A 23,940-nucleotide genomic window follows, 5' to 3' on the forward strand; every position below is an offset into this window, starting at 1 on the left:
GACTTTGAAGTCACTTTGATAACCTACTCCTGAAATAAGACAACGAATGCCTCCAGAATAGGATTCTCCTATTCTTTATCTCTGACTGTGTAAGTAAACAATGAAGCCGAGTTTGGGGATGCCTTGAAATAGTGGAGCTGGTTTTATGATATCAGTTATTCTAGTCTGTAGAAGTGCACAATGGGTTGGAGACATTACTGGAGGAAGAAGGAGGTAATGACCAGCTCATAAGCAGTTTCTGCCAAGTATAAGGCCGAGGATTGGGGAAATGGAAGTCAGTGAGCCTGTCTCCACTCTGGGCCCACTGCAGTTCATCCAAATTCAAGATTCTAACCCACAAGCAATACAAAGTATGATGAAAATGTTATCAAATGTTATTTATTACCCATCACATATCATTATCATGAAAGTAATCTGCAAGGATGTGTATTCCAAGAAAAATGACTTCAAGACAAGACTTCTATGCATCAGTACCTTCATTCTTTTTAAAGGGTTATTCATTTCCCGCTGAAGTGAAGCAGCTCTCCCAGCAAGAAATGTCTGGAAAGCAGTGGCTAACAAACTCTCATACTTTTCAAGTAATGATTTATCATCAGGAGGGTAAATTCGCCTGAAATAGGGGGAAAAAAATTAAATAGTATCTTCTACTGATAAGCATAGTATCTTCTGAGCTACTTATCAGACTAGGAACAAAAGTCATGCAGCTAGTTCATGGTAATGCATATGTATCCCATCTGTAATTATTATGCAATGCCATATCATGAGACATATGCTCCTAGCAATGCTCTCCAAATCTAATTTTAGCTTAGTGAACACTTACATGTTTAAACATAATTAGCCAGCCAAAAAAAATTCCATGCAAGCCATTCCAGAGATATATAGGAACACAGCTTTGCAATACTCTCTGAAATTTCAATCGGTCTGAATACATCCAAGTGTAAATGAAGTATTAATAAAGTATTGCATGTAAAATTCAGTGCAATGAAATAATTTGTATTAGCAACAAAGTATAAAAAACAGTGAAAATCTGAGCAATTCTTTGAGTTAATGGACATAATATAAAGATTGAATATGTGCTGCACTTGAATGATGGAGATAGGATACTAACTTACAACATATTGTAATGAATAACTCAAGTTAATTCTGCCTGCACCGTGCAAAGCATAAGCACTATTTACAACTTAATTGGCAATACATGTCTGGTATGTTTTGGATTATTTTTTGTGGAATTCTTACAGTGCTTTCTCTCCTTTTGCTTTACAAACTTCTCACTGGAAAGGTTTTATGTTACGATTTCATAGCAATGGCAAAAGAACAGTCTCATTAGACTCGACTGGAAGGTGGTTCAGTTTCCATAAAATACCTACACAAACTCTAACCCAGGTATAGTCAACATTTTTTATGGTGTTGGTTCCACTGCTGAAAATGTAGCAAAAAACAATTATGTATGTCTCTCCAAAAGTAATGCCTCCTATGTATTTCCATGGAAACTACATCAGATACAAAGACCACAACACCACTATTTGAAAGAGAAAAACCTTAGCTACAGAACACTAATTTTCAACACAATCATCAACATTAGCCATGCATTTTCACCAGCAATAAGCAACAGTCTGCATTCCACGTTGGTAAAAATCTGCACCAGCAGAGGTGAATTACTGTCACTATCACCACCGCTGAAACACATCACCCACCACCTCAGTGCTCAAATCCTCTGTTTGGTCCCCATAAATGTTCAGCAGGCACTAATGGATGCCAGTGGGTGCCACTTTTTCCACATGGAGGAATTCAGTGGTACCCCTTTGTTTCATTTGCCCTTTCATGTCAGACACCAATTTGTCAGACTTCTCTGCTGCCATCTGTCATACGGCAACAAACTGTAATGGGATACTGGTAGGAAGGTTCAACCTCTACTGCCACCCCACCAACATCCACCTCTGATTTCATGGGTCAACATAAAATGGGAGGCATTACTTTCAGAGCAGCCCTCATTCTTTAAAGTAAAAAAGGTATTTACCCTAACATATATGGAAATACACTGTAGTCAAAGACCATTTCAAAGACATACACATTCTTTCCACAAGTGCTTGAAAGCACAGCTCCTGCTTTGAAACACCGCAAGATCCTAATGAAAGTGACAGGCTAGTTGTATGTGCAGGTGGACACTTGACTAAGCTGCTTCCTGAACTGACATTCACAAGCATGGTGTCTTTACCAAAATCTGAGGTTAATGGGAAAAAATACACTGTTCATAGGATTAGGATTCAAAAGTTGTCTGGACATAAAGATTTCTGTAGATTTTCATTCTGGAAACAATATGAATTCACACAGCAAAGCTAGCATGCAAAATTTCTATGATTCTATGGCAGTGCCTGAGAGGAACTAGTCCTGCTCTGCAGAAGGACATCGCAAAGAGAAAATACTGCTCAGATAACACCTGTCTGAATCTCTAGCCAAGATTACTTCTCAGGCTCTGCTGACTCTCCAGCCTTTTTGTGAACACATGATATTATGAAAACACACTGCCGTTCAGCCCTTTTACATGTGCACATTTGTCACAAAATGCCACTTTACTTTTTCTTAAGAAAAAATAAAAATATTTGCATTTTTATTGTTTTAGATTAACCAAAAAGCTTAATAAAGAGAAGATTTGCCTCATTTTCAGTCCAGAGCTGGATGAGCAACCTGAAATGGGACCAGTTAAAAAGTTAAAATTATCAATAAAGCAAAATGTATTAAAAGCATTATGATGTTTCTCCTTCTCATTCAATTAATAAGAAAAGAACTCTTTCATTGTGTTGGTTTTTTTATGTACTAGCTCACCTTTACATGTGTCAAGAAAAGACATAATTAAAGCTGGGAACATTACAAAGATGTAATTTTTTTTGTAAGCAAAGATAATTTGTCAAAAAGAAAAAATCACAGAAATGTGTGTGTTTAAATAAGAACTTTACTGGGTTGGTATAGAGCATCTGCTCAAAAAGCAGAGATGAAGAACAGCAGTAAATGCATTCTGACTAATTCAGAATGAAAGATATGAACCCAGACCTCTTACATCCCAGATGAATGTTACAAAGATTGGGTGAATGTTCCCATCATCTCTTCTCAGTGGTGCTCTGCTCCTTTTCACCAAATATTCATTGCCTTGCATTCACTTCTCATTGAAGCTAATGTCAAGAAATAATAAAAACATTGTAAAATAAATGCTTATTTTCTGGCCAAATCCAATTACAACCAAGAGAAATATTAATGTGATAGAAGCACAAACAAGGCTTCTGAAGCATCATAGAGAACGTTCAGATTTGATTTTTCATTCTCTGTAGAGTAATGCAGGCATATTAACATCCTGATCCTATCCCACCCCAGAGAAAAGAATTGCCATTTGTGATTACAGAAGAAGTCCAAAATGAAAACCACGCTTCTTGGTACACTCAGTACACTGAACAATCACATCTTTGGAGCAAATGTTTTGCACAAACACTGGAGTGATTGATGCAATATAAAGTAAATGCATGCAAAAATACAGAACCAGAGAAAGACCTCAAAAAAAAAATAAATCACCTGGTCTAATCTGTGTTTTCTATCAGTGTATCTTTGTCATAAAATTATCATCTGCCACAAATGTTTATTCCCTTTATTCCCAACAATGAATGCATTAAATCTTCTGATTGATATAGCTCACATGGTTACCTGTAGTTCCCCATGTGCCTATTTTCATGCTCTTCTTTGGAAATCTGTTTGCGTACTTGTGCAAGTCTTTCCTTCTATAAATCAAGAAAGTAAGACAATTAAAACAAAGATAACGTAAATCATGGGCAAGAAACAGCATTTTTCTTTCCTACCAGTTCTTCTTTTCTCCGTTCCAGTGAGTGGCGTTGCTTTTCCCAGTCTGAAGAACCTGGCAACAGTTTTTTCATTGAGCCTTGACCATACAGTCTCTTTTGAGCTTCAGCTTTCTGTTGGGCTAAATTTCTCCTTTTATCACTTGTTCTGAATCACAAGGAACATTAAGGTACATCAATCCACAAAGAATACTTCAATAAGAACTAGAAAAACGTTTATTCTCTCTACAGATAACATTAAAGACCATCTATAGCAAAATACATTGCAGAATATATCTAGCACATTCACTTAAATAAGCCCCCATGCAGGTTTTGATAGCTAAGTAGCAGTAAGAAGAGTTCAGGCATTATTTTTCAGAACTCAAATCAGAGCATCAAGATTTACTGCCTTATCAAGCATTGGTTATTGACATAATGCAGCTGAGTTGAAATGCACTTTCGTTTCAAGTAAATTATCTGCAGCTTTCAGTTGTTCTTGTATGGTTAGTGATACACAAATGAGTAGTCAAACAGTAAGAATTTTTTTTTAATATTAACTTTTATGGCTGCCAATTTTCACACATTAAGGTGTGCTATAATGACACTGTTGAAATTTAATGCAGAAATATGGTAGCAGCTATTTTCCTGAAGTTTAGATTTTCTTCAACAAATTCCAACAAGCAGGCTTTCTTACACAGGGGTATGCCTTATGACTCTGCATGAAACTATTGTCAGAGCAAACTTGCTATGACTACACTAATATTCCCACTATGAGATCTGTTTGAAAAAGCATCTAAAAGGCATGAAAATGACTATTACCACTTCATTTCTGGCAAGCACTTGAACAGGTTTAAAAATTAAATTTGAGCTTTTAATAGCAAAACTCACAGCAAGAGAACTGTTCAAGTTTCAGAATTTAAACAGGGAAAGAAATGTCACACTCTACTAGTCCAATTAAAAACAAACAAGCAAACATGAAAAAAAAAAAAGAGCCAAACTGAAGAAGAGAAGATTACCTTATGTTGAGAAGCTTTAATGCATTTAGCAGAACACCCTTTTTTACATCATAGTCTATTTTTTGGTCAGTTCCAAAGCTTGGGGCTCGGTTAATCTGGAAAAAGAAAAAATAAGGAAAAGAAAAAAGAAAAAAAAGGAATGCTCAACTTCATTAGGAACTTATCTGTTGTAACAGGAAAAGACATTCTTTCAGATATCACAGAGAATAAGAGAACACATGTTGAAACGCTCATCTGAGATTGTATTTCTTAAATAATTAGAGAATCAAGCATCATCACAGAAATCAGGAGCCAGAAGATGTACCTCTCAGACATCAACTTATCCAGACACTCAGAATGAACCTGATTCAAGTACTGGCAATTTAAATCCAGTTTAATGCATTCTTGGTTGCTGTGGCTTGAAATCTACCACAGCAAGTGCTGTTAAGCACATTATAACTATGTGCTGTGCTACAGGAGTCCAGCACAGGAAACTTTTTCCTTGTTCCTAGTCTGGAATACAGTTCTACTCTGAAAAGTAACAAGTTGTAAAAACAGAAATCAGCATGTGGTATGAAAACATAAATAAATAACAGAATGAGTTACTTAAAATCTAAGTGCAGAGCAAGACATCATAAATGTTAATATAAACATAGAGGAAGATAGGAAATGAAACAAGGAGACTTCACCAGGCATCATCTAACCACTGCCAAGCTCTAGAGCCCCTGCAGAAAAGCTTTCAGGAAAGCTTTGAGGGAGAATGAAGTAAATGCATCAATGTCTCAAGGAACATCTTTCAGGCTTGTATAAAGGGCTATACATGAGCAATAGGTGCTAGTAAGAGGGTGGAATCGTGCTGATTGTGAACGGGCAGTGCTGGTGAGGGAAGGGACAGACTAACAGATTCAGAAGTGAAAACTAATGTATCACATGCAAATGAGAAGTGAAACACAACATGGAGTACTACGGTTCAGTCCAACAAATACCTAAATACACAAACAGCTCACTGAAATGAATCAGAAACGTAAAAATCAAGCCCCAGCTTCTTATTCAGAAGAAATGTTAGATATTGTACAATATGATATTCTGTACTGAATTTTTGACTCCATAGTGACATACAGCAACTAACAATATTTGGCTTTGAAATGCTTTTTTCATGCATCAAAAACAAGTAAGCAGACAAATATAACGTTAAAACTTCCACTCAGTTAATTTCTAGTATTTTACTAGAATCAGCACAGTGAATCCTTAAATTCAGTTAGAATGCAGTTAAATACAAGAAATTATTTGAAACATGTAAAATACTATGTTAGTCCAATATCGAACTCACAGGACTGCCAGATGCACACATACACAGACCTGAACTAGGCAGGTCTGTAGGTGCTAAAAATTTACTCTTAGAAGTACACTCTGAATTACACTCTGAAAAGTATAAAATAATTTATAGTCTCTCTCCTACAGAGTGAATGTTGTCAAAAATAAGCTATTCTGAACAAAACCACATTGACTGTGCTTAATAAGCAGAAAACTAAGGTAGGGGTAGGAAAGATGTAAGAAGGAATTTAAAATGCTGTTCTGAAACCAAATGCTACTGGGAAACATTACACTATCACCCCACTTAAGGCAGACACTTAAAAAGCTGAAATGCTACTGTACTCATAGTTAGAACTGGAGCTCTACTCTGTGACTTGCAGAAGATTGTTGGTGTTTGTTTTTTTGATACACAATTCATGACTAAAGATTGAAATCCTGACCCTAACATAACCTCAGTCCTGAGGAGCAACTAGACGGACAGTGAAAACAGTGATCCAGTTCTGGATGGCTGCTGCAAACTTGTCTTAGTGCAGCGTTTCATGTAGCAGTAGATCCAACACAAAATCCAAGCAATGGAGTACATTAGAAAGTTAATACAGAGAAAGCAGCTGTGAATTTAAAGTCAACTGGCTATTCCGTGCTCACTGCATGTATGGATGTTTGAACTGCCTTTTGATTTAGTACAACTACATGCAAGGATGCTGCATTAACAAACCTTTCTTTTAAATTTCTCCACCTGTTCACTATCTCTCCTTTCTCACATCAGGAAACTTCAGAAGGTAATCTTGACAGCTGACCTTAAGTATAAAGCCTGCTTATCACCCAGTGTAGATGGAAGATGAGACATTTCTAAGATCAAATGATTTCTGCTGGGCTCTGCCAGAGGGACACACAAGCATGCATAACTAGTGACTAGAATCTGAATACTTTATTCAACTTCAATACAGGTTAAATGTCAGAAGAAATAAGTCTCTAAGGCTATATTTTTATACTGAAGCATGTTCAGAAACAAGATATTCCTATTCAGTGTCGTGTGTTAGGTTTATGCTATATTTATTGGATAAACTATCATCAAAACTTCAAAAGTCTGATGCATATAGGAATACACAAGGGAACAAAGAAAAAAAAAGAGAAAAAAACACACTTGCATTATAACTATAGTATTTTTGGTATAGACTATTGAACACAACGTTTCTCACACATTTTCATAATGTCACAGTTTTAACTATCTTTCAGTAGTAATAGTAGTAGAATTAAACTCTCCACAAGTTTTTAATTTCCCCAACCAAAATCTTCAACTTTTGCTTTCACTGAAATACAGCGCAGACACTTAATCAAACTACTTGTGAGCATAGCAGTTGTGGAGCTCAGCATATTTCATAACTAAACACTTGTCAGCAAAGGACTTCATACCTGTAATAGTTAAATTAAGCAGTGTAAGCTGAAGCATGTAAGGCTCCCACCTCCAGCTACATTTGCTGATTTTTAAAAATGAAGCTTTGCAAATGCCTAAGATACTAACTCCCCTGCCATCTTCATCAATACCTGCCAAAATTTTAGTCTGGCATTTCACCTCCTTATGGAAGCAATCAAGCGCATTCCCATCTCTAGTAATATACAGTAGGAATAGAAATATTCCACTGTTCAATAACGAGATTACATAATGAGTTCAATAAACCTGAAATCAGTGGAAAAAATACAACATCTTTTGAGTAACAGATATTTTATCTCCACTCAACCTGTAGGACAGCATGTTTTGGAAAGGATCAAATTCTCCATTAAGACAGTGACTCTCAGAATAGCATTTTTAAAGAAAAAAAGAAATCTGTAGCCCATAAAAACCCTACTGCATCAGATGAGATGCTGTTACTGGTTACAAACTATGCTGCTGACTGAGATGAAGAGCTTGATCTCAAGCAAAAGATTATACTTATGCAGCAACTTTCTGAAAAATAATTCAAGCATCAGTTAAATGCAACGAGCCAAGTAATGTTCACAATAAAACCTTGTGAACTAGATAAAACTAGGTTTAGAGATTAAAAAAAGGAGTACAGAACAGAATCTGTGAAATGTAAAACACAAAGCTATGGTAAAACTGGAAATGACGTGGAACAGCTGGCCCGAGGGATGCCAGCCGCGGGCGCGGCGCAGCGCCGCTCAGGGCCGCCCGACGCCACCAGATGGCAGCGGTGCGTTTCCCTGCGCTCAGCGCTGTGGAAGGTTCCGGAAGTTCGGCAGCATCCCGGGGCGGGAGCGGTACGGGGATAACGGCGAATATAAAGAGAAGTCATCTCAGGAAAGCTGTCATTGCAGCGCCGCACAGTTTATTTCCTATGATAGTTTATTAAGCTGACTTTACAACAGAACGGCTCTGCGAGCTGTGGAAAGCAAGAACTAGATTGGCCATCCTGATCTGGTCTTGGCAGTTTTCCCACAGCGCTGGGAACATGCAGAGCTTTGCCATTAGTACTTGTTCCCACTGCTAGGGAGAGCACAGCCCTGGGGAGCTTCGGAAACGGGGAAATGGTGGAACGACAGAAGAGTGGAAGGCTGGAGAAGCCTGAGAAAAAAATATATAAATACCTATATTTTTGCACATTGTGTGTCTTGTGCATTATTATTTTACGTCACGTGCGTACACACTGGGTATACATTATTATATCTGGTACATATATATGCAATGTATGCTTGTTCAGTATTATACCACAGATGGTGTATATATATATATGGCAAATATGTTACATGTGTGTACATATACACACACATATACACACCCTGTGTGTTTGCTCTGAGAGCGCTACAAAAAAGACAAGCAGAGACCATGAAAATCTGTGTATGAGTGCAGAAACTGACCACATTCTGAAGTTTGAAATTTCTCTTAGCTTAGATCAACATCTAGCAAAATAAGTTAAAGGATATCTGGATTATCAAAAACAGAAGAGGAGATCATTAACCTTCTATATTAAAAAGATAATAACAACCAAGTACACAACTTTTCAAGTCCTGAAGTATTCTGCAGCAATCCAAAATCCAAAAGCATCATTTATTATTTTGCCAGGTTCCTCCCTCACAAACAAGGAATCCAGGGGTTCTCCTCTGAGACTGCCCTACAGCATAAATAGTAAATCAGAAACCCCCAAATTTTGATATTTCATGTAAACATCCAAGGAGATAGAAGAGCATCCTTCATAATGGATTCACCAAAGAATTTGATTCATCATCTCTCTTAGAAGAGAGATTTGCTATGAAGTTAGATGAAATGCCTACACAGAGCAACTTCAGTCATTCAAAGAACCTGTGTGCAAACTACAGGCATTCTATAGATGGTAATCTGGAAAGTGCAGAGGTAAATCAAAGGGATTGCTGGACAAAAAGAAAAGTATATGTAGTACAGACGAAGTTCATTGATTTTAGCCAGCACATCAAAGCCATTGAGTATGCCTGTATCTGTATGGTAGATAGTGAACTAATTTATATTTTTCTAACTAAAATTATACTGCAACTCTAAGAGAAATAAGCACAACTGTTGACAGTTTTTGGATCAGTCATAAAATTACCAGGACCATCCTCACAAACGAAATCTATGCAGCACTCAATTTCTATAAACTTCAGCTACAGTGCAGCTGGAACAATTGGATTAACAGCCCATTTCTCATTAAAAATTCCAGAAACATTTAAAATGCAACATTTCTCCAGGAAAACAACCTTATGTGAGTCTCCAAAATCAATGCAAAACAGTGTTCCCATACAACTGTTGCAGAAAAAAAAAGCATGATCTATTTACTCAACAACAGTACCTTCTGCTAAGCACAGATTTTCTTTGGAAGTTTTCTTACATAGACATGAGTTCAGCTGGGGCTTGGTTAAGTTTACTCTTAAAAATTCATTTTACATTTGTTTAAAGGAATTTACCTCTAGAAGCCATGGTTTTAGTTTTCTGTCCAGCAGAATATCAAATCCCAGGACTTCAAAGCAGACGCTGTCACTTCCTGGCGCTTGCCCTGGCCTGCACATGCGATAAGCATGAAGAACGTGTGGCTCTGCAACTATGAGAGTCTTCACTACTAACTCCTGTAGGGATTTTTTTTCAGAAAAATGTATCAGGAGAGATGAAACCACGATATAGCAAACTTACATATTTCATTCTTTTATAGATACTTTAGTAGAATGTAGAAGATTTTTAATACCAAATAAATGTTCATACTGAATAACAGATGCTTTTGATAGCTATAAAAAACATTACTATACTTTCCATAGTACTTTTTCCGTAGTTCTTTTTAAGATAGACAGTAGTCTAAATGCTAAAGTTACATTGAGGTTAAGGCTTAGCATAGCCAACCTTATTTCATTTCATGACATAGCTTCCAGTAAATATTCTCAGAATCATATTTACAGACAGTGCCTAAGCTGTAACAATCCCAGTCATATTCCTCACCTAAAGATGTCTGTAACACATCCACTGATCTGGATGGTGCAGGTTCCAATCTGCTGATATATGCAATGCTGAATACAGTTTTGTAAATATTCTCACATAAAATTTGATTAATATGCTACAAAAGCACATTTGAAAATTGAAATACAACTGTCTGTGTGCATGATACTATTTACATGAATAACTGTTTGGAAGGACTGAAGAAGTTCATTAACTTTATAACCAAATTCTTGAGCTTAGCCATTTTAATCTTCATTTATGGAATGTCATTTGTGTATCTGTCTAGAGTTATAGTTAATAATGTTTCAAAAGTCATGATGGATTCTGAGTAAAGCAATGGCAGAAGCAATAAATTTTCTAAGAGTGATCCTTAAGGAAAAACATAGAAAAGTACATTAGTTCCATCTTACTGAAATGTCATTCCAGAATTTGGAGACATCAAGATTATTTGTTTCAAGAAACTCAGTAAACCATTTGATAGAGCGTTTACTTCCTTTGTCTTCTGTTTCATCCCGTTCAAAGTGTTCATTATGTTTATTCACAGAGTAGTTGGTCAGATGCATGTACAGTTGGCTCTAAAAATACGGAGAAAAGAAAAAAGGAAATTTAAATGTTATTCTAGAATGACCAATTATAAAAAATTAAAAGAAAAGGTTAAATCAATAATGACTCAGTTCATATTTGCAAATACATAATGTGCAAGTTTAGTGTTTCTGGTTCTTGGAGATTTCACATACTGAATGTTGTAGCCTTGTTATATAACCTGGGCTCATATTTAAGCCAGTTGCAATAGCAGTAGATGTGCTAATCAACATCTGGTTAGATAATATACCTGCCATTTTTACAGGTGTGCACGTAAAAAACTCCATAGAAATGTGGAAAGCTACTGTCATAACTTACAGAAAAATTACATTGCACAAGAAGCAAACAACAAAGATGGTACTTTGAAGTGCTAAAAAACACTCTGACATCTGTTTCATAGACAATCCCACATTTCAGTTTTCACTGTAGTTTATTTATGAAAGACATTCTCATTATAGCGATACTTTAAAATATCTCCTACATATAAATTCATCTGTCATGTTGCTATCTGCCAGAACTGCTCATTTTTGAGTGGCTGGTAGCCATACATTAGAGGGAGATAAATTTCAAACTATACATTACATAAATGAGTGTTTCTTTATGTAAGAAAATATTAACAGTAATTGATTCATGCTACATTAAAAAGAAACAAAGCCTTTAAATTTCAATTTATAAATCATTATTTATACATTTGTATCTCTTCCACTACAAGTATTAACTCAGCTTTCCACATACACTATCATGATGACAGTCCACAGAGACTGTTGTCTGCTATATTTCAGTCCTTGTTTGAGTGATAGTTAATGTTATAAGCTTGCCATAAGCTTTCTGTTCCAATTCCTTTTTGATCAGACAGACAATAGACAACACAAACCTTCTGCTGTCATTTATCTCACTACACGTACATTTAAGAAAAATGAAAAAATTATAAAAAAAAAAAACAAAACAACACATAATTTAGTTGCAGGCTAATTAACAGTAGCACTACAAGCAATGAATTTCTCACATGGCTTCCAATTATGGCTTTGAGGATGATTCTGAAGCCTATTATTGTTTTGAGTATTCTTTCCACATAATTAAATTATTTCAGAAAATTTAATTATTTTCCAGATTAAAACAAAAAAACAAAAACCTACCCTGAAAGTGTTTTTAGAACGTGAGTTAAACACATAAAGTAATCTTTAGTCTGAATTCATCTGGAACAGTGTCACTATGGAACAATGTCATTAGCGACAAGCCAGGTTATTTCATACAAAGACAGACATGAACAGTTGCAAGATCACAGAGAAAAGTGCTTGTTCTGCTGCTTGTTTATCAACTCAGAGCATATTTCAGTGCTGATAACACTGAGATTAGTAACAATAAAAACCACTAAAAGCAAGCTGTTCCAAATATAGTACTGGAACTTTTCCAAATGCACCATTTCTCCTGGGATTCAGATTGTACCTGCAATCTTCAAAAGAACACTATTTTAAGTGACAAGTAGAGTTAATGGCTCACCATACATTTTCTATTGTATAATTACACTGAAGCAGTTCTAAAAATATATCACTCTGGAAAAGGAAAGATAAAGAAGCAGTGGAGTACAGAGTGACGTATAAGAAATTTAAATCCACTGATGCCTCGATGCATCAAATCCAAGTCTTTTCTTTATTGCCATCTGTACTTAAGTCTGTGCCAGAAGAGAAGGGTTGCACCTCTCAACAGCACAGGATTAAAGCATCTTTTAGCATGTCCTTTACCATTTTCTTGGTTCTCTGCAAGCTTATAGGCAGCTTTGCTGCATCATCCTAAAATTAACAAGTATATTGGGTAAACATTAAATGGGTGATATAATTCCATGCTTCTTTCCCTGCAGAAGAAGCAGTCACTTATAAAAGTCAACAAATTCCCTGATGTTCAGAGATTTTAGTGCCCTCTCTCATGCCATGGTCTTCACATCTCTGGTTGTTTGTTGTTGTTGTTTTTTTTTCTATTTCCTGAATAGGTTCCTAAAACAATGGCTGAAACCTTGCAGGATCCTCAGGAGAAACTCTACACTTCAGGGACATTAAAAACAATCTAACAGGGTATAAGGCCTAACTCCCCCTGCATCCCCTGAACTCAGTCTCAGAGAAATATGAAAACAGTGTAACTTGTTGTTGGAATTACTTTCTTTATTTCATTTGTTCTGGGTTGAACGTTAATAATCGACTTCTTTTGCTTGCTTTCAGGAAAAATTTAAGCTCTATCCTATAGACGAGTAAGAAGAGTGTTTTTTATACATAAGCAATATATTCTCTATGAATGTCACAAGTATAGAAATTAGTTAAATACTTCGTTTCTCTTCAGTGACAATTGAAAAATTCTGCCACATGAACATTAAATACAAATTTTTGTCACCATTTTATTATTTCTCCTCACAGATGAAATTCTACATATATATGCAATAAATGGAATGAGCATCCACTTACCAAATTTGAGTCACTGGGAGGATGATACTTTTCTGTGCCCATTCTCACCAGTCCATCATGATACAAAAATACTTTTAATGGATCGCAGGAGGTTACAAGAATATATACACGCAAATCAAACTTGTAGCCTTCCATAAGAAATGGTTTGTCAAGATATTCCTGAACAATCAAGTGATCCTGAGCTTGTAACTTTTCTCCATTTCTTATTAAAGAGATCCTAGTTTAAAAAATAAAAAATAAAAAAGTTATTCTTAAAATGTAGGACTTAGACAAAAGAAATATGTTATTATTGTCATTCAGTCGGGTAATCAGACTAAATACTGTGTGCAGAAAGACCTTACAGAGTTGTTTTGTAGGGTATAGAAAAATCATCGTTTGCTTAGACGGCTTTTAGTTCCCTGCCTTGTAGCTGGTACCTGAGTTATTTTGGGTTGCTTTGGTTTGTTATTTTTTCTTTTGTAAACAGCAGAAGCCAAAAGAACCTGAAAAAGCTTAAGACGTCAGCCCACGTAAACCAAATGAGGTTCAACAAGGTCTAAGTGCAAGTGTTGCACTTCGATTAAAAAAATAAAAAGTATAATAATTTATTCCCTCTAGACTTACAAATCATTTGGCAGAATGCACTCTCTCTAGTTTCCACCATTTTTCTTCCCCATATTTTCCACGAAATACCTGTTACTTTTCATCTTTGTCCTTATCAAGAGAAATGAAAACTTAGGAAAAACACTATACTATGCAGTATAATCCAAGATGATATTAAAGCAATAAAATCTGAAATAGAAATAGGTAAAAATAAGAACAGAGTTAAGAATTAATTGAGATATTTAATCTCATCTCATTTTTCTCTGTCCTGACACAGGCAGAACAGTTTCAACTCAGCTGTGGGTCACAGTCTTTTCAGGGTTGTCCCACTTCTGGCATATCTCACATCCTTCCAAAACTGTGCCTCCTCCATTTCTCCTCCACCTTGAGGATGCTGCTCTCAAATACTTTTGTGTGACACTTTTGGCATGCAGTAGTGTAGTTGGAATGTTTTCAGAGCTATGGAAGATACTGATTGTCTTCCACACAAACACCCTCACAACTACTGAAACCCTGACATTTGTGTTCAGTACGATCGCACTCTAAGTTAAAGCACAGTAGATTACAATATATCTATTGCTTGGATAATTTCACAATTAATAAAAAACCTTGATCTTAAGAATTACATGATCATTATCAGAAAATGTATTTCCTAATTAAGCCACATTCAGAACAGCATGAAAATACCACTTTAATTTATTTTTATATTCTAGCTGTTTCTTGCTGTTAAGCATTTTTCCAATAGATGATCTTTTTATACTGATATGCAACTGATGAACAAACTTCTTAGTGATAAACAGCTTCAATTAACAATTTAAATAGCACTAGATTTCATTTTTTCTGGATAAGAAGACTGAAATGAACATGCAACTTACCCATGTCCCATTGCACCATTAGCTGGCTTTACTATAAAAGTTTTCTGTCTACGTTTCTTCTTCAATTCTTTTACATAGTTCTGAAACTGTGTGTATTCTGCAGGGAAAATCCATGTTCGAGGAATAAACGTATACTCCTGAGGCTGGCACTTGATCATTCTGCAAAAAGTGCAGTTGAGTTGAAAAAAATTTAACTACTTTGATGGATACAAGCCTTCTGATTAAATAGTATTTACAGTAATCTGACAAGGAAATTTTACTTGCAAAATATTTTCAAAGGAAAGAAAGAAAGAAAATGTATGCCACAGAACTTTACTCTTAACCAACTTCAAGAACGTATACTTTAAGAACAACAAAAGCAAAATCTTGTTCATTTTTCTTATCAGTGTATTGCATTTGCTTATCTTACTGGCATTCCTCTCATTCCTTGACACACATTTAACTCCTATTTTAGTTTTTGTTCATTTACGCTTTCAAAAGAAAGCAAAGAAATGTAAGGTAACACAAGAAAAAAATATAAGACGAACAAAGTAAAACAAAACGAAGGTTAAGACATGGGAACAAGCTCATAAACTGACTCTGGTTAAAAGATGAAGCAAGGACCTGATCTCTCTGCTTTAATAGCTGGGGCAGCTGAGGTGTGAGCATGTCTGACTTCATACCTCTACAGTCTGAATGCAAAGAGAGATCTTAGAGGAAGAACAGTAGAGAATTCAGTTAGAATCACAGAATCATGGGGTTGGAAGGTTGGAGATTGCCTGGTCCTACCCTCCAGCTAAAGCAGGTTCCCTAGAGCAGGTTGCACAGGAAGGCATCCAGGTGGGTCTTGAATATCTCCAGGGAAGGAGACTCCATAAACTATCTGGGCAGTTCGTTCCAGTGCAGAAGCTTAGCAGAAACTTCCATCACCCAAAGCTGTATTGCTGGCAGATAGAAAGCTTATATACCCACACCAGGTTGGCAGTGCTGGCTGGATACATACTGTAGCAGCCAAGTTTAACAAGCAATCTAGACTAAGGTGTACTATGTTGACTAGCATACCTCAGTTGTCAGCAGGATAAATTTAATCTTAGTTGAGTTAAATACTGAAGCAGTTGGCATGTTTCAGGTACTCAGAACTCCTGAAACTCCATATGTAGCTTTCTGCTTTCTGTGAAGTTAGCTTGGGTAACTGGACAACGATCTGTAGCATTTAGGGTGGACACATCAAAAATACAAATATCCACAGATCACTTGTTTTTAAGCATGCAACTTTCAGCTGGCAAAGCAAATTGCCCAGACTCTAGTTTTTTAAAATGGCACTATGGTGAATTTTAATATCTTTTAATTAGTTCCAGATTTAGCTATACTTATTCTTTTCTAATGGAAGCTAATGGCGTCAGGATAACTTAAATGTAAAGGAGACTTACAATATCATTTCAATATTTCATTTCTGCTCCGAACCCACACAATCCTCATACAATATAAAGCACTTTTTCTTTAAGTGACTCAAACACTAGCAGAAGAAACAGAACAGCCAACTGCATCTGTAAGACTAGGACTGCAGCCAAGACCTACTGGTATAATAGATAGACTGTCACCAACTTGTTCAGCCAACTACTCAACAAAAGCTCAGCAGGAACCACAACAGTTGAAGTAGTCTTGAAGTACTGCATGAGACTCAGTGCTCCTGCAGCTTTAATGTAACAATCATTTTTTAAAATCTAACCCGATGAAAGCCAATAAATATTCAGAATAAAATAAAATAATATTATAATCATTATTTATGCATACTTAAAACTAGACTTTATATACTACTATGTATTATTATATTAAATATAGTTATATTACTATATTTAGGCAAAAAGCAACTTCTTCGTCCGTTCACTTTTCTCTCCAAATTATTTATCCTGCACATCCTGAAGTTACATGACAGAAACTTGCTATTTAATTAATTCATAGAATTCAATATTAGAAGTATATAACTTGATGGTATTACAGATTATTTTCTGACTGCAATTACATCAGTTCTGTGTGCCTTGTTGTTTTTTTTTTTTTTAATCTTACGCATAACTGAGTAGACTACAAACACTTCATAATATGAAGCTGAATACTTATCATTGTTTACAAGTTCTGGTGCACACTGAAATCTTTGACAGAAGAATTCAGCTCTGTTCTTTCCTGCCTGGCCCTATTCACAAATGGTATAGGAACATCAAGCAGCTTCCTGAACAAAGACCTATCCCCTTACAATAGCTCTATTTGCTAGTACATCTGTTATCTACTACTGTTGGTAGCCATTTCTTCACTGTGCTATTCTGTCCTCTAGCCTTGCAGTCCTTACCAGGACTGAGATCTGAGAATTAAAAAGCAAGTATTGTTCTTTTGAGTGCTGTTTAACTCACTGGTCAGACCTTGCTCTTGTTTCTCCAAGTGCATTCTGTGCAAAAGAATCAAAGGTGTTTTGTACAAAATGTAGGTTTCTGAAGAACTGACTTACCAATCAAATAACACAGGTTCCACTGCCTATGTTTCAAGATCTGACTTTTCATGTATGAAAGAAATTAGTGGGGAATGAGAAAGTCCTCTGTCCACAATCAGTTCATTTAAATGTAAACAGGTAAACAACAAAGATGTTGCATAAAAAGTCATCTCATGCATGGCTCTTCCCTTTCCCATTCCACCTGCACACCTTTTGCCATACTTATTGTTTGACCTGTTTGATTGGCACACTCATCACTCACATAGAAGACTGCATCTGAGACCATTTATAGAAAACAAGATTTAGTTGGCCCTAAAATGCCACCTTCTATTTTTTTTTTCCTCCACTCATTTCTGCTATGTTCCTATACTTTCCCTGCTAGGAAATAGGTAAGAAGTTACATAAACTTACATATTACACTCACTACATATTACACTGTTTCCCTTCCACCCTTCTGCATATGGAAACAAAATGGTTCCTCTGATGAAGAACGATTTAGTATCACTGTAGGTGTACAATTTTATTCTAAATCTTTTCATTCTCACTTTCCTCTTTATGCTGTTTGCTTACTTCTCCCAAGAAATGGATGTAGAGATAAGTAAGTTCTGGACATTTGTAGATTCTCTTTGAAGAAAATGAAAAAGTCATCTTTAATATATGCAATTTCCACCTTCAGCATCTTTAAAATGCTTCAAATTCTGAATTCAGTAGGTTGAGAGAGGCATAATGAGATTGTATTAGAAAACAACATGTGCATGACAACATCAACCTCTTGCTCATTTTGAACATTTGTTTTAAACCACAGAAGTGTGGCAATATACAAGGATAGTGCTGCCTTTCAAGCTAATCAAAATTGTTCCATTGCTTCAAAGAAGTCTCCAAATAGCTACTTGTATCAGTCGATCTCCATGCTTTTACTTAGAGTTAAGTCTGGAAGGGGCAGTGAGAAGCTCCTGAGCAGCAGATACTTATGGACCAGAACAAGGAGATTCTGGTCCATAAGCAGGATTTGTAGGCACCATAGCAATGCACATATACCATTTGCATATATTCTACATATGATACATAGTATTTACAAAGCAGAAAAAGAAAGAGAGGACACAAAAGAGAGAACAGATTACATTAAATATATTAATATATGAAAATTATTCTATTTTGGTAAGGGCAAATATAGTATAGGTAAAATTTGGGCCCAAAATATTAACTTTTTAAAACTGTTGTTTAAAATACTTTAGGTTAGAAGGATCAAAACATTCACACACATCTCTCTCTAGGCTCTTTCTTATTACTAAGCTGATGAATCATCATTTACTTTTGTTTTCTCACAGGTCTTACTCACAGATTTTAAGCTAACATAATTCTCATTTATTTCACTAAAGGAAGGCAAATGTATAAACAAGACAAATTAGCTTATTTGACATTTCTTACATTAAAAGTAAAACACTTCACATTTTTAATGTGAAATATACAAAAATATAATCATTGGTTATTTTAAAAACAAGTAATGTCTATTCACATACTTGTCATTTATACTTTTCTAGCATTACATGAACTATTTCTGGGTCTATATATTACATGTATTACATAATAATGTCAAGCTACTTCAGGCATTCTGCAGCAATAGACACAAAGCTGAACCAAATCATTTCCCACTCAAGTCAACCAGAACGATAAAATATAGCCCAGACAGGTACTACAGGTCCATGACCAAAAGCCAGAGGAACTTTGAAGATTATTCTTTTCCTCTCTGAGCCTCTTCTTAAAGGTAAACAAACCTTGCAATAATTCAGCATTTTACTGCATTAAATCACTGAAAAAAAACTTCTTAGTACTAAAAGAAAGATTACTTAGTCATGTTTCTTGCCAGAAAATCCTTTCTGCAGATCTCTCCCATTCCTGGAAAATGGTTGATTCTCTGAGGGAGGAGTAAGAAGAGAAAGTAAACGGATACTTTTTAGCTTTTCTGGTAAAATCAATACCAATAATCACTCAAAACATTCAACTCCATGCTCAGGCAAATGTAGTCACTATTACATCTAAATCATTCAAGGGAATGTATCTTCTGTTAACTGTGACTATTCATAGCATCTCATGGGCAGACAAAAGCATGAAAGAATAGCTCCAAACATTTAAACACCAGATTCCAAATGGTATGAACAAATAACTACATAAAAGAGAATAAAGTTTTCAAAATATGTAGTGGTGTAGTCTTGTTACAGTCTGCCTAGCATTGTTTTGCTCTTTTGTTTTTTCCCTCTCTGTACACGCAACTGACCAAAAGGTATTACTGAAGGACACCAAGTGAAACAGTTTACTGAAACATGTCAGAAGTACAAACTATGGCTCTACCTGATAGTTCCGAAGTTCAGCAATCTTTTCCTGTTGCACAGCGGAATCACTCCAAATAAGATTAGCTGTTTCATCTTCATCGCGTGTTTTCACAAATCCCATTTCTTGTATTACAATGCGTACTACAGAGAAATTGCATAGTTAAGGAATATTTTTACTATCTAAAACACATTAATTTTCAAAACTTGAAAAAATAATCAAGATTTTGAACATATGTAACATTCAACCCTATGTTTAAGAGCAATATTAGAATGCAAGCTCTTATTTAACTCGAAATATTTCCATTAGCTTACTTCAAAACTGTAACTACAACATTATAGGACTTCGTACTAGTGCTTAAATGAGAGGCAATCACTGTGGGGAACCACAAATAACTTCAAGTTATTCCACAATGATCTAGTAAAGGTCCACTTGCACAGCTTTTAGATTTAATCTTGACCATCATTTATGTTAATTTTAAAAATACGATGCGTATAAGCATCATTGCAGAAGGGACAAGGCTTCTTTAGTCAAGAATACTACAGCTACAAAAACGCATGCACACATTATTTGAAGATTAAAAAAAAAGAGAAAAGTCTGTCTGTGCCAGGCATAACACAGGTTCTAAGATAGATTTTTTCTGAAAAACATACAAAATAAAGCAATTTAAAAGAGATATTTTCTGCCTTAAGTTATTAATTGCGCTACCCATAAAACTATATACACCCATATAACCCATAAGTCTGTTCTGATACCATCTCTTTAGAGAAGGCACATCCCTGGATTTTACATTTTCCCCACCTGGTAAAAAATCAGCAAGTCTATTTGAGTGTACTATGAATTTGGAATTTGGAAGTTTGTCGTTATTAGTTCAACTTGAACCTGAGAGAAACTCTCCATTGGCTTCCAGCCTAGACAGTTCATTTTGAAGATTCACAGATGCTACTGAAAGTCTCTGAAATAATTAATAGCCCTGCAGTCTCTGAAAAATCCGTTGAAATATTTACACAATTGAAAAGAAATAAGGCTAGAGGAAGTGTTGTTCTTCAGTCACTAATAATTATCCTTTTGAGAAGGGTAAGCTACACATCTTCACTCTTCGCCTTTTGGGTTTTTGTGGGGGTTTTCTTTGTTTGTTTGTTTGACAACTATCAGAACAAACTCATTGTGCATATATTCAGTGTTATTATTTGCTCTTAATCAAGAATCAGCATTAGTGCTGCCTCCCAGATTCTCTTCCACTATTCTACCACTATACAGAAATACCATGCTGTTCCCACAAACACACAATTAAAAAGCCTGAGGCCAAATTACAATATTCTAGTATTCCACATTTTTTCTTCCACAGCAGAACGCAAACTATAAATTTAATGTGATAGTAGCCCCAAGCATTAAAATGTAAAACTTTATTAGATTTTAATTGAGAAACCTCCATATAGTAATAAGCCTATTCAACATTAAATTTACACCGTTCATCTTCTAAGGCTTTAAGTATATCTTCAAACACTTACCTGATTCATAATTAAGGTGTTTTTTTTTTTTCCACAGACACCTTGATTAATTAGGTTTTTTTCACTTCAAAGCCCTTCCATGAGTAGTAGATGTACAGTGTTCAAAATCATCAATACAATGTTATAAAAAAAAGAACTAAGGTTTCCTAGAAAATAAAATCCTTTGGACTTGACTCACTGTCAATCTGCAGAGCCCATTAATTCACCCCATTAGTTAGCAATTCACTCACATCAATGGTTATTAGGATGAAAACAAGATATGTAGCATCTTACCAATTTCATATTTTGTGCCAGCAACATTTGCAGTGATGACTCCATTCTTCTTCCTTCTGACTTTTCTTTTAATTGTGCTTTGGTAGGGTAGTTCCGATTGCAAAGTCACAGCAGCAGTTCCATGGTTATCTTTGAAAAATAACGTTTTAACTATCAACATAACATTTGTGTCTTAAAAAATGTATACAAATGAACTAAAACCATAATACCATCAAGTAGCATCAAAACTAGTCAGTTATAGCTTCACTGCAACTTACAGGTACAAGACAACAGAAATAATTAATAGACTATAGAAAAAATATAAGACCTGCATACCTCCCTCATTAGGCAAGGATGGCATTATAATCTAAGACAGTGCTGAAGCAGAGCCCAAATTATGTTCCAGGTTCTCAGAAAATGATGGAGTTGTCGAAATGATGGGATTTTAACACTCTATTCGTACCATTTCGGTCTCTGGCTGTAGCAAATATTAGTTCTGGAATGGAGAATTATTTGTTTTAAAAGTTACAAGACATTTTCTTATACATAAATCCTAAAAAAAATAAAAATAAAAAGTAGAAAACTAACTATGGAACTGTGTCTAATAAGTCAAAAGTAACACTTCAGGGATAAAGCAAGTTATTGTAGATGTAAAACTTTAATGCAGTTCAATCATTTTGTTTCAGGGAAAAATAATTTTGCAGTATTAATTTACAAGATTATACTATCTCAATGCCTTATTTTCATTTATGTGCAGAAGACTGGGGAGTGAAAACAGCCAATACTGAATTCAACTGAGACGGCAAATTTCTGACTTTTCAAATCCCAGTGAATTTATAGGAATTTAAAACCATATTTAAATTAACATATTGAAACCAGACACCATGCATTATGCATTTTAAGATATCAAAGGGAAAATAATTGAAATTATTTTAATAACCTTTTTCCACTTTCTTTTTTATCAGCATTTTTAGAAATGATTGGTCAGTAATCACCCTGTAATACATGACCACAGTTTCAAGATGCTTCATGACACAACTGATGAAATTTGAAAGACAGTCTTGCTTGTCAAGTATCTGAACAGTGAGTTTCTAAATCATTTGTCTGAAATTTTCATGTCTATTGCTAAAAACATTCACTTTTTTTTTTTTTTTTTTAATCTCAGAATACACTTCAACATGTGAAAATCCCACATACATGAGAACAACAAGCTAAAACATTAGAAAAACACTCAGGAGGGAAATTCTGGTCTAAACAGGTGCATGACTTTGGCTAAAGTTCTTTATCCAAGCTTTAGATGAGTTCATACTGCTGCATGCGGTGTTTGCAAAACTTACTTAAAATAACTTTGTACAGAGCATGAGGAATTTCTTCTGCTATATATAGCAAAAATTGCAGTAAAAAAGTCAAGTTTTAGCCATGATTTGTGATGTGAAATGAATTTTATCATAAGTTTGGGCAAGATGTACATTGGCAACATTATCACAGCATTACTTGTATGTATATTTAATAGAGAGAAGGAGAGAATAATTATTCTATTCCAGACAAGTCACATTTATGGTAAGAAATTCTAAAAACAGGTAGATTAAGCTGCAAGATCTTCCTTCATTTCAAGAGAGAAGCTATCCTTAAAAGCTCTCTAATGAAATAGATTATGATGTTCTTTTATGATTTCTGATTGAAAGAAAACAAAAACATCACCCTCATGTCTGTTCAGAGTTGTGCAAATTAACTCTGAAACCTGTATTTATCCAACAGGTAATAAAAGGCAGAGCCTTAGAGGTAGATACAGTGTTTGACACTGAGAACAAACTGAGTCAAAACTGGCAGATCATTTTGAGGTTTTAATACTTTGGACATCCTCAGCTGAGAAGGTGCCCTGAAAGTCCTCCTGCTAAAATTAGATACAAAGACAGTGAAAGCGAAGCATGCGTCCTCTTTACCAGCACAGCTAAAGAAAAGCAGTACTGGACACAGTGACTCACTGGATACTGCACGTTATCTGTTTCTCAAGCTAAGAATACCACCAGAGTACAAGACATGTTTAGTTTCTGGGAATAACACTTAAGTATGTCTGTTTGCCAATTAAGGACTTGTATGCATATATACAGATTCCTAGCAGTTGTTTCACAGCTGTACTGGCTAAAAACCTTCAAGTTTGGAAAAAATGTCAAAATGACTAATATTTCCCTGTTAGAAATGGCAGCCTTTACAAATATACTCTGATTTACAAGCTATCGTATAGCAATAAAAATCAAGCAACTTGCAGAGCTGATGCAACAGAGAAAAATATCTATCCTGAGTTTCTATAAAATCACGATACTCTGAAAGTAG

General features: G+C 35.3%; 1 protein-coding gene across 1 annotated transcript in view; it reads right to left on the reverse strand.

Moving 5' to 3' along the window:
- The window catches only part of TTLL7 (tubulin tyrosine ligase like 7), a gene marked incomplete at both ends in the record, with an annotated part of 43,047 nt that extends 21,080 nt beyond the window's left edge, over window positions 1-21,967 (reverse strand). The window contains 12 exons of the mRNA XM_079536159.1: window positions 475-610; window positions 3,691-3,764; window positions 3,843-3,990; window positions 4,838-4,932; window positions 10,043-10,201; window positions 10,973-11,137; window positions 13,598-13,814; window positions 15,055-15,213; window positions 19,363-19,430; window positions 19,865-19,986; window positions 21,628-21,756; window positions 21,943-21,967. Coding sequence (XP_079392285.1) covers window positions 475-610; window positions 3,691-3,764; window positions 3,843-3,990; window positions 4,838-4,932; window positions 10,043-10,201; window positions 10,973-11,137; window positions 13,598-13,814; window positions 15,055-15,213; window positions 19,363-19,430; window positions 19,865-19,986; window positions 21,628-21,756; window positions 21,943-21,967 — 1,497 coding nt within the window. The remainder of the gene's footprint in view (window positions 1-474; window positions 611-3,690; window positions 3,765-3,842; window positions 3,991-4,837; window positions 4,933-10,042; window positions 10,202-10,972; window positions 11,138-13,597; window positions 13,815-15,054; window positions 15,214-19,362; window positions 19,431-19,864; window positions 19,987-21,627; window positions 21,757-21,942) is intronic.
- Window positions 21,968-23,940: the final 1,973 nt, after the last annotated feature.

This window comes from Tetrao urogallus (genome assembly GCF_951394365.1).
Source record: "Tetrao urogallus genome assembly, chromosome: 5".
In the NCBI taxonomy this organism is placed as follows: domain Eukaryota; kingdom Metazoa; phylum Chordata; class Aves; order Galliformes; family Phasianidae; genus Tetrao; species Tetrao urogallus.